We start from the raw sequence: 12483 nt of genomic DNA on the forward strand, positions 1-12483 counted from the left end.
GTGAATAACCCTCTAAAGCCTACATAGACAAAGAAACGCCTGGACACGGTTTTATATTTTTGCCAGCTCTGAGCTTATTCTTTCTTTCATAGTCAAGTGTTGTACGTCATATGATTCAGGGGAACCTACCCTTTCTGTCTGGTGCAGTGTTAAGTCACCATCCTGCATTACCTTTATGTGAGCATACCATATTTGATATATATAAAAACAAAAAACGGCCAGTGAAAAAAACGTATGTTTTGTTGAAGAACTAGTCAACCAGGAAATTAGAGCTGCAACGATTAATCAATTAGTTTTCAACTATGAAATTAATCACCAACTATTTTGATAATTAATTAAAGCTTCAGTAAGCAGTATATTTTTGGCATCATTGGGCAAAAATTCCATAATAACCTTTCAGCATATTGTAATTCAAGTGTTCTGAGAGATAACTAGACTTCTGCACCTCCTCACGGCTCTGTTTTCAGGCTTTAAAAAAGTCTAGCCCGTAACGGGAGACTTTGACCAATCACAGGTCATTTCATTGAGAGAGCCAGATTTCACAATGGCAGCGGCGTCACAAACTTTTTCATTTTACAGCTAAACCGTGCACTACAAGATGATTCTGAAAACATTTGAGGCAAGAAATAGGCATTAACATAACATTATATTGATTCATATTTGGAGTTTTTTTTCTGACATTTTATTGACCAATCAGCTAATCTATTAATCGAGAAAATAACCAATCGACGATGAAAATAATCATTAGTTGTAGCCCTACCCACAATCGCACAGGACAATAATCACAGCAATTTTCAACCATTAAAATACAGCAACTATCCAATTAACTATTAATGAAAAGAAATGTTCCTACTATCGTATTTGTTTACATTAGTTTTACAAACCTTTCTATTACTAAATATCATTATTATTATTTAATGAGTGGCTGACAGCCAAGTCATCTTCTCAGTTAGAGTTCAGTTGCAGCCTTAATAAATATGTATGTCATTATTTCATTATTTACTATTTTTATGACAGCAGTTAGATTTCTGTTTGCAAATCTCAGACAAATCCCAAGTCTAGAAGACATTCTCCGTGGCTTACAGTGTAGCCAGCTGAAGCCTTAAATAAATCAGAAGCTATTAACACACACACTTAAATAAAAGGCGTAGTATAGTTGGTAGCATAATAAAGAAAGTCCTTTGTAATGTTCTCGAAATCAACCTAGCTTGAAAATACGTGAGAATACATTAAAAGAGGTGCATTATCACTTTGAAAATAAATGGTTAAATCAATATTAATGTGCAAATGTATTAAGATATTTTTGAATAATTATACACAATGGCACTCTCAAACCCCTCTTACACAATATTGCAGCAGCAACGGAGTGCAACCGAAATAGCACAACATACTGTACCGGGAATAGACTCACCTGTCTGCTACAACAGATTCTAACATTACCGTACAACCAGTCCTGTGACGAGTCCTAATTTGGTTTCACAGTCATACGGTTCCTATTATTACATTAACCCTCGGGGCGAAGCGTCCTTGTTTTTGCATTTGCCCGAAGAGGTTGGCTCTAAAAGCGTGCCTGATAATCTGCCATGTGCGATGTGGTGACATGCTACATTTAACTGTGTCATCGTGGCGCGCCTCCTTACCTTTCCATGCTGACACGTTTCCACGCGCTCACAACGCACAAGTTGGCAGATGGAGATGCGCGGAAAGGTCACGTCTCAAGTCAGATTCGTCTACGTCAGAATTTACAGTGACGTGGACGGGAAAGGTTTCTCGTGTGGCGAACACGAGGGGGTAAAGTTAGAGGAATGCAGAGTACGGCTTTTGTTGGAAAATCTCAGCACAGACACACAGTCTCACACACACACTGTCTTTTGTTTGGCGCCGCTGCCAAGTGGAGTGTCAGTTTCAAAGTGGGAGCCTTTAAGTGGCGCCCAGTGAGCCTGGGATAGTGTTCATGTCATGGGCAGTTGGCTGGTGGTGCGTACGTGTATGTAAGTGTGTGTGTGTGTGTGTGTGTTCTTTGTTTGTGTGTGGGTGTTGGACGTCGTCTGTGGAGGCAGAGGGGCGTAACGGCCAACACGAGGCACGGCTGTTAGAGGCGCAGAGACACAGTGACAGACTGACCCTGGCACAGTCTGCCACCGCGCTACACACCGCACTGAGCACACACTGCGAGGTCTTAACCATTACACATCTCACAGTGTTGTGAGTTTTACTGTATTTTTAAAGCGGCCCTCCAGTGTATTTTGGCATTTCTATAATATTGTGTCAGGATTTGTCAGCTCTGAGGTTGTCACAATCTGATTTGCTCATGTATAGCTAAAATCATAATAACACACTTACTGGAAAATGTATACAAAAGTCTGGATATAAAACTATTTATTAAACTACACCTATTATATTTTTCTTAGACACAAGTAGGGAGGGCTTTAAGGAAAAGAGTGTTTTAGTAAAGTAAATTTTGTTGAATACTTTTAAATTTGATCATTTTCTTGCCATACCCAATGCAGTGCGTTTTTGCCCTTTCCACATTACACACAACTTGTCATTATGCACAGAGCGACCGGGCCGCTCACTAACATAGACAGTAGTTTATAAATTCAATCCCCTCAGCAGTTTTTGGTCATTTGCCCCCGGGGAGGCCAGACCAAAGGTGATGGGTATGTGCTCTTCATGAAAAACACGCACTTCGCACTGATAATGGAATTTTAAATGGCCTGCTCCTTATTAACTTCTTGGTTTATTAAAAAATCAGGCCTGTTTCTCCATCCACAAGGCGAAGCCGCCAGTCCGTGTCTCTGTTGCAGATTAATTACTTTTCTATGGAGCAGGGAAGAAGAAGGGATGGCGGAAAGAGGAAGAAAGTAAAAAGCCGTCTGCAGTCGAAAATGGCAAGATATATATTTTTCTCCTCCGACGTTAATACATCTTCAATGTGGCTGGCAGGCTCTTATCTGCAGAGCGACTGAGTCACGTCAGGCCCTGGTGAATTTTGATGATGACTGCAGGTCACCCAATGAGAATACACAATGAAGGAGGCTCTGGCTGACATTATACTCTGAGGCGCCGTCCTCAGTGACTTAAAGACTGAACTCTTTCCTACTGCTCAGCCTGTTCCCTTCACCCCATGGTAGACAGACTACCTTATACGTGAAAAAAGAAGGTGTTTTTTTTCTCAAAATGTGTTTTTTTTAAAGTAATCACTGGTAAAATAATCAAAAAGCTGAAACTGCAGAAAGAATATGGCAAATGATTTTATATGAAACTCTGATATTTCTGTAAGTAAAGACAAAAAAAGGTCATGCTCAGCTAAACAGTGCCACGGTGACTTAAGAAGAAAGGGTACCTGTTACTGAAACGCTGTGGTTTGGGTTTTTCTGGCTTCCTTAAATAGGGTGGAGGATTCAGAACCATGCCTCCATTGAGCCTCAGTTGATTGGCATAACATTTGTTCAGCTTTGGCCCAAAATGAGACTTTCATTACAAGAAGATCCTCAGTTACGCCTCTGCACGGGAACATCTTCTTCTGATCTGAAAAGTATATTTATACTATGAGCGAGAACAATTCACCACTAAACTCCGACGCGTCGCCCTACCTCTGACATTTCACAGGAAACAGAATACAAGGTCACCACTGTTTTATTTTCACACTGAATATGAAACAGGTCCTTGCATGAATAGATTATTACTTTATTCAGATTTGTCCCAACACAGGTTTTATACCAGCATTAATATATCAGGCCCTTGGCTGCCTTCCCCCCCCACCCTGCTCTTTTATTTTTTTTTTCCTTTCTTTTTTTTTTTTTTCCCCCGTCAAGGCGAGAGTGCCGATGAATAATTGAACAGTCCCGCGGTCCAAATGTCACAGCAGGGAAAATTGTTTGCGCTGGCTGGTAATTAGAATTTCATTGTTTGTTATGTAGGTTTGAAATTCCTGTCATTCCACATTCCACCTTATCTCGGCGATGGCAGATATCTTGCCGCTTGTCTATCTGGGGAGACACTAAGGGAGAGATGGAGAGATGGCACGGAGCACAATACATTCGCTCATTCAGCATCATCTCCACTGATGCTGGTCCTCTGTATAGGCCACACACACACACACACACACACACACACACACTGACAAAGACAAAGACAAACTCTCAACTGGACACAAAACAATGGACCTCTTCAACTAGTCATTTTCTCACACGCACTCAAAATTGTATGAATGCAATAGGATGACGTGTAAGATAGGGGTGTAAGAAAATATCGATTCTCCAAAACGCTGTATTCATTTTTAATTTAATTAATTAATTCAAAATCTGGCCCGGCCACTATTCGATCTTTCGGAGGTTGTAGCAGGCTCAGTTTTAAAGATGAGTGAAGCTACTGAGATCATATGAAATTAAAGGAATCCATTGGTCCTTTGACCTCTGACTTCAAGATATGTGAATGAAAATGGGTTCTATGCGTACCCACTTTATGCTAATTCCATGGAGTTTTGGGCAAAAACCATGCAGTTTTTGCATGCAACACAAATGTGTTATTTGTTCCTATTCTAAAATGGTGTGTTTCTAGTGTGTTCTTTATACTATGACAGTTTTCCTAAAATTAGATTTACAAAAATTTCAATATATTGCCTTGCTTACAGTACCGCAATATATTGAATAGTTACCCCAGTATCATGATACGTATCGTATCACCAGATTCTTGCCAATACGCAGCCCTAGTGTAAGATGTTTTATCCCTTCGACCTATCAGCCACTTGTTGTTTATATGACTTCTATGTTGTATAACTTCAATCATATTTGGCTGCTGCCGTGTTCAGAGCCACCTGAGCTCACGACTGAGGCTGACATTTAGTCTCTTTGCTTTTAATAAGTTTGTGTGGAACGTGTGTGCGTCTCTGCGTGTTAAGTGTGCTTATGACAGCTTTGTGTTTGCATATGAGTTGTTTTAACACGGGCTGTGGCTGAATGCATTATGCTGTTCTAACTGTCACGCAATATTTTAGTGTTGTTGCTCTCTCAGTCAGCCTTCTTTGTCAAATTCAACATGGTGCTGAAATAGGGGTGAAAGTTGGATCGGTGAATCCACAGTAAGTATGACTTGCAGTGGATGAGGAAGATAAAATCCCTGTGGAAGATGGAGGTCTGTGGCACAGCAGCTGAAGATCTCTGTGAATTTATGCCGCCGACTGAGCAGGCACTGAACCAAATTAGCAGCATTGCCTCCTAGTTGCTTGTAAAACAGACACTTTATTGCACTTGTGGCGACGAGCGTTGTCGTCAGCAACACGACTGAAGAGTAAACACATTTCATCCATTTTTCGTTTTTCCAGCGTTGTTGGCGGCCATTTGTTCTGTGAGAGTTAATGGGACCGGCCCTCTTGCAAAGTCAGGTGTCAGGAGAGAAAAGAAGGGCTGAAAGAGGGAGAGAGAGCTTTAAGTGTAACAGAACATGTTGCAAAAGACTTTTGCAGTGCTTCAGTTTTCACTAAATTAGTATATAACTTGTTGGCATCTGCGGAACTGCATCCTCATACAACAGTATGATATCTTACGAAAAGTTATTCCTCATTTTTCCAGCAACGTGTCAATTTCCGTTCGTTACATGCATACAGTCCTTTCAAAATAAACTTCCATCTTCACAGGAAACAACTTGGTTAAGTTTAGGCAGCAAAAGTACTTGGTTTGGTTTAGGAAAAGATCGTGGTTTTGGTTAAAATAACACTGGAAGTGGCGTCACTTAAATACGGAAGTTACGTTACAAATAAATCAACGTTTCATACAAAATTACATACAAATTGATTTTGTGGGATATATACGAATTATGGCGCATTACTTTTCGTAGGTGTACTTATGAAAGGTTTATGAAAACAGTCTGATCTGGGAGACAGTGCAGATACTCAGTACATTTGTTTTTTCTCCTCAAGACTAAAAAAAAGAAAAATACTTGCTTTAAATACTTTTGTTGATCATTTTCTTGTCTTTTGCCAGATTCAAATGATTCAGTTAGTGTTTAGTTTTTCAGTTTTCAGAGCTGGCTTTCCACAACAACTATCTCTTATTCTCTTTTTCTCTCCTTTTCTAAGTCTCTCTCTCTCACACATACTAACACATCTCTACGTCAACCACAAGCTCTCAGTGTTTCTGCTCACATGCTGTTTTCTTTGTTTTGACTGTTTATTTCATGTCTTTCATTTTCATTGTTGTAGGTGCTCACTGGCAAAATAGGCGCTGTGATGCCATTACATCCTCTTTTTGTGAAAGTAGGCATCAATTGACAGTTTAAGGATTCATAAAGATAAATAGCTCAGGTCTGTTTTTCTAACTTGGGTTATGCTGACAGTCTGCACAGGGAATTACCATCACTCAGGCAGAAGCTCACATAGAAAAAAAGAAAAAACTTTAAAAATCACAAATAAAACAAGCGTAAAGGACTGGAAAAATATGTCAGTCTTAGTTGCTAATCACAGTTATTTTCTAACCCTTTGCCTTCCGCCTGCCACATCTCTTCATCTCTCTCTCTGACATTTTGTCTTTTGTTGTTTTTTCCCCCTTCCCTCTTTCTCTCTGAATTTGTCTCTCTTGATCTCTCCAGCCCTCCATCTCTCCCGCCATCATTCCCTTTTGTTCTCTCTATCAGTGGGAGATGGAGTTAAGTGCAGCTGTAGGCCAAATAGCCCAGTGATTGGCTCTCACTTACTCCTACCTCCCCAGTGCATTTGAAATCACTGATTGCAGACAAGCCAGCCTAAATCAAAGCCCAGCTATAAAGGAAATGCTTTCAAGGGGAAGAGGGAGTGTGTGGGGGTTAAGATTTATGTGTAATTTCACTGCGTGTGTGTATGCTAAGCCCACTCTTCTGTACCATATAATTGCACCTGTCAGAGTCACTGTACCTCCACCTGCCTGAACAAACAACCTGTAAATCAGATCCAAAAAACTGACTGACCGTTCGTCCCTTGCAGCCCCTTTTTTCTTGACCTCTAGCTGACCTTTGCCATCTGTCTCGCCCTCTAGATGCCCTGAACACGAGGAACCGCCTGGTGATCTGCACCACCCTGAAAGCCATGCAGCAACTGGTGATGTCCGGCGACATGGTGGGAGAGGCTCTGGTGCCCTACTACAGGCAGATCCTCCCCATCCTCAACATCTTCAAGAACTCGAACCGTGAGTTCCAAATGGTTGAGTGCTAATTCATGGATAGACGGCGTGTCGGCATGACGAGGCTCTGCGCTTTTTGTGGAGCAGTCACTGTGTAAGCACGTCCCTTTGTGTTATAAATCAGTTTTCCTGCTACTACGTCGGCAAACGTTTACGAGCTGGTAAGTGATAAGTATTCATGTGTTAAGACTGTGAGTCGTGTGACTTCCAGGCAGAAAGCATCCTGTTTTCGACCTATTGTTTCCTCTGTGGATCCAATGTATGTGCCTGCCCCTGAATCCTTTTTTTGTTTTCCTCCCACCACTTTAACATCCACTTGACAGAGACGCTCCATTTTGTCCTTTCTGCTGTCAGTCAGGGCTGCATTGTGCTGCCGCTGTTGAGGAGGAGACTTTGTCCTTGCTCTCTCTGAAAGCCTCCACCTGGGTGACACCGAGACCTGGGGAGATTGGCATCGGATAGGCAGGCCTCTTTGTGTGGCTGTGTCAAAGCACTTAGCATGGCGTGACATGATGTGGGCCCCATTGGAGGATTTAGAGACACAAGCGATCCCGAACACAGCTCGCCACACAGTCAGTAGGATGTGGAGAGTGACATTGTGAATCAATCATTTAAACACAGGCTTTAACAGGAGAAAACACAAGGCTTTAGTCTCTTAATCAATATCCAATTTGAATCTCTTGTCTCTTTAATTCGCTTACATTATCTGCTACTATTTGCTGAGGTCTAAGAAAAGGAAGGCGAAAGAGATAGCGGTGAAAGACAAAGGACGGAAAAGAAAAGCCTGCCTTATTAGCGCATGGCCATATGCAAATCTCCTCTGTAAATTAGCTGTCAAATCAATCCCCTAAACCGTTTTGAAGCGTGAGTTTCTCCGCCACAGCGCAGGCTCAGCAGTTGGCCGGTGAACCCCACCAGGAATAGTTTTATCTCTGCCTGGTAGTTACCGTGCCGGCCTGTCTACCTGCCTGGCCGCTTGTCTATCCTCCTCTGGCGGGCGTCGATTAAACCCGAGCCAACCTCTCACCTGGCAGACGTCCCCGGTATTGACCTCTCGCAGAGAGACCAGTCTGGGCCGGAGAGGGGTCCATACAGCTGCCAAAGCACAGGACCCAATCGGCTAAACAACGACGGCGCTTCCTGTTCAGCACTTTATAGGCATACAGGAGAGTTTCTCTCTCTTTAAAGTTTGGGTTGAGTTGAGCCTGATACAGAAAGTTCAACCAAAGTAAAGTATACAAGTATGTATATTTAAGTTAGAACAGAAGTTCATAGATAGATAGTAGGGCTGTGTATTGGCAAGTATCTAGCGATACGATACGTACAGTATCATGATACAAGGGCAGGGGTTACGATTTGCAGTTATCACAGTACCTGTAAAATCCGACTTCAAAGCACTACTTTGAGAGGGCACATACACTGAGAGGACGCATATCTTTGCAAATTCAATAAAGTATCGACTGAGTTAAGCTTTACATATAAACTATTAATTAAAAATTGATTCAGTGTTTTTGAGAATCAACACAGTATCACAAAATATAACATCGCAATATTCGATTTTTTCTATATTTTCTCACACCCCTAATAGATAGATAGACAGATTTCCAGTGTTATTATTTTCTTCCTTTTCCTTCTGGACCTTTACTGTTAGATAAGCCGTCAATTCATGTACTGCACCACCCACTCCCTGCTAACACACAAAGATACGACTTCAAAAACAGAGCATATACACTTCCCTTTTGGGGACCGAACTCTCTGTGAATCAGAACTCTGTGTTCTTTCTCTCTAATACGCAAATATTTCAGGGTTGTTGTTCTCTCACGCTCTTTCTCTCCCTGTGTGCCTTTGTCTCCGTCTCATCTTCTGTTTTATGTGGCTTGTTTATATCGATATCAAAGCGTTCATTGAAGTCCATCTATTATCTAATATATCGCTTATATACACCTCCAGCTCCATCCCACGCTCAGTCGGCTGTCTCAACCAGAGCCAGCGTGCTGCCTCCGGCAGACAGGCGCGATCATTGTATTTAATACACTAGAAGACACAGAGGACTGTCTAGTAGTGTGTGGTAACATCTCCCTCTCTTTGGTTCTCCCACACTGTAACTCACAGAGCTCGCATGGCATCCCTCTTATCTCCTGAGCCACAAACAGGCCACTGTCCAGTGTGTGCCAAGTGTGTGTGTGTGTGTCTGCATTTGTGTGCATCTGTCATGAATAGATGTGTTGTGTCTCATATGCAGCTGTTGACTCCAGTGTGGGTGAAGGCCCCTGCTTTCTGTCTCCGAGTCTCTCTGTTCACTGTTGTTTAGGTCTGACAGCCTCGGGCACATCATGCTCTACTAGACGTCCACTACACTCACATATACGCACAGACACACACATATATATAATCACACACTGTCCCAGCTACAAAACCTGCCTTTGTCCCTGTCTCCCCAGTTGTTCTAGCTGTGAATCAATAGGCTGACAGCCACTGCTGCAGCGTCGGGGCTCCACTCAGATATCACCAGTATCTCATCATGGGACAGATCCCCCAGGCTGTGTTCACACACTCCCGCTGTGTCGCTCCCACTCTGAGACAGGGTTGTGACCTGTTAAATTGGTCTGTATACAGGCCTTATCTGGGCCATTTTTCCAGGGTCAGAGCCGGAGCTTTACAGCCATCTCCAAAATGGGCCCTCGGGTGTCCCTTCACTCAGACAGAGCACTGGACCTCTGACCAGGAGAGCACGCTCAACGCCCCGCATGCTCAGCCTCTCTGGGATCCAGGCCTCTGAAGAAGAAACAGCTCCATTGTTCAATGAGAGAGAAAAATGTTGCTGTTTAACTACCCGGCAGCCGGTTGCCATTCTTACCGCTGACACAGTAATGCGTCATTTTGAAGCGCACAATAATGAGCAATCACATAGTATCACCGTCCTTGATGTACCCCTTTGTCTCCTGAATCAGCACTCTCAGCTTTTGTTTGCTTTGTGCCTTTTGCATATCAGCTGTGTTAGTGTGTGTGGTTATGTGTGTGTGTGTGTGTGTGTGTGTGTGAGAGACAATGTTGAGGATAGTGTAGGAATCTCTCCAATGCGATTTACACGGCTCTCTTGTTTGCTTGCTGTGATGAATCTTATCCCTAATGAAATGCAACAACGTTCCTTATGAAGGAGAGATGTGCTCCCTCATCCAGCAAATTCCTCTTCTGAGCTCGAAAGGACGGGGACTCATCTACTGTACGTCATCTGAGGAAGAGAGAGAGAGAGAGAGTTTGTGGAGTAAAGTACACAGAGAAAATATTCTAGGAATAGCGAATGTGCGCAGATTTTTTCTTCATTGTCGTTATAAAATTCAGTGTTTCCGCTATTAAGGCCTTTGCACACCAAGTCCGTATTTTTCATCCAAAATTGTTGCACGTTTAAATATAAAAACAACTTCCGAAACTTTCCTCCATCATTAAAGTTTCGGATCAGGCTTGATTTTCTCATACGTCAAAAGGCAAAAGAGGGTTGTTTGACCCCTCAGAGCCACCATTCCTGCAAACATCATCATCCAAAATGGCATGATAAACATTTACTCCGTCTCCCAGCACAAAGCACTTTACGATAAAGAAATAAAATAATACAGAGATGAGGAATATTAAGATAGATTGTGTCAGGTGATCGCAGAACAGCTTGAAATCGGGGATGGTCTTAAAACAAAGGACAGTAGTGATTGTGCTCTAGGCAGCTAAACGATAGCTTCTTGCTAATGTCATTCATTCATTAGCTCCGTTTGGGACTAGCGCTATCCATTCCACCCACGTAATTAATTCAGTTTTGTCTTGTACTGCAAGTTTTTGCAACAAATAGAATAATAAAATGCATCGGACTCAGTGTGCCAGGTACGTAATCATTACTTTACATAAAACTGATCATATAGAGTTCCATGCAGTGAGGTATACATACTTTAATTTGGTAAAAAGACAACACTGGTACTCTGTATCTGATATCCTAAGTTGAGGTATCAGAATTGATAAAAAAAAAGCCAAATTAATGCACCCCTAGTCTTGATATCATTTTGTGAGAATAATTAAAATCTGATGATGCTATAGTATCAGCCAATATTTTTTTTCTTCTATATCTTAAACATTTTGTGATTAAAGATATATCTGAGTAAAGACATTTTATAGCTGAACATTAGACTTTATCAAAGATTATAGTAAAAAGAGACATCCAAAACATTTTTAAATAGATTAAGTACAGTAGGGGTTTGAATCACCAGAGGCCCAACGATACGATATTATCACAATACTGAAGTCACAATATGATTATTTTTAAACATTTTGTGATATGCTGAGTATTGCGATGATATATATTGCGATATATTGAGATTTATTACCTTTTTTCAACTGCAAAATATGCAGTTTGTCAACATCTATCTTATCTAATAAGATACAGTTTTCACTCTGTTCATCTCAGAGTTTTCATTCACATATCTGGAGGTCGGAGGTCAAGAGACCCTTTTGAAAATGGCCATGCCATTTTTTCCTCACCAAAATGTAGCGTAACTTTGGAGCGTTATTTTGCATTTTTCAAGACAAGCTTACATGACATGAATATTCCTTAGGTTTTTCTAGTTTCTTATGATACCAGTATCTCCACTATAGCTTTACAACTGAGCCCGCTACAACCTCTGAAAGACAGAATAGCGGCCGTCGGATTGTTAAGAGGTAAATAGATTATATAACAAAAAAGATTGATACTTAGCGTCCGTGTATCGATACAATATTGTCACACAAAATACCGTGATATTATACTGTATTGATTTTTTTCCCCCTCATTTAATATTAAGCTTGAAATGGAAAAAAAAACATTAAATGCCATACATTTACAAATATTAAATATATTTTTTTTATTGCTTCAGTTTTGACCTGATATCGTACACTATTAGTATACGAGGCCACGCCACACAGTTACCAGTACACGCTGAGAATAGCTTGAAACACAGCTCACTGATAAACGATGTAGTTCCAGAGCAGCTTTATTCATTCAGCCTCACTATTTCATAGACTACACAGGTAAAACATAAATGGTCATAGACTACAGGAGGGGATGTTATTCATGACATCGTCAGCCTCTACATCGCTCTGCATTGTGTCTGAATGTAGTTGATGTTCTTCTGCTATTTATTTCAGCCTGCATTGTAGCATTGTTGTTGTTGTCCAGATGATTTTCTCCGCTTATCTGTAAGGTGTAGGTCCTTAAACTCCTATTCATCACTGACAAACTCTCTCTCTCTCTCTCTCTCTCTCTCTCTCTCTCTCACACACACACACACACACACACACTAAAACACGCATT

General features: G+C 41.4%; 1 protein-coding gene across 1 annotated transcript in view; it reads left to right on the forward strand.

The window, feature by feature from the left end:
• pacrg (PARK2 co-regulated) overlaps window positions 1-12483 on the forward strand; it is a 147612-nt gene that overhangs the window by 75951 nt on the left and 59178 nt on the right. Inside the window, exon 4 of the mRNA XM_037746597.1 lies at window positions 7011-7160. Coding sequence (XP_037602525.1) covers window positions 7011-7160 — 150 coding nt within the window. The remainder of the gene's footprint in view (window positions 1-7010; window positions 7161-12483) is intronic.

This window comes from Sebastes umbrosus, chromosome 16, assembly GCF_015220745.1.
Source record: "Sebastes umbrosus isolate fSebUmb1 chromosome 16, fSebUmb1.pri, whole genome shotgun sequence".
Lineage (NCBI taxonomy): Eukaryota > Metazoa > Chordata > Actinopteri > Perciformes > Sebastidae > Sebastes > Sebastes umbrosus.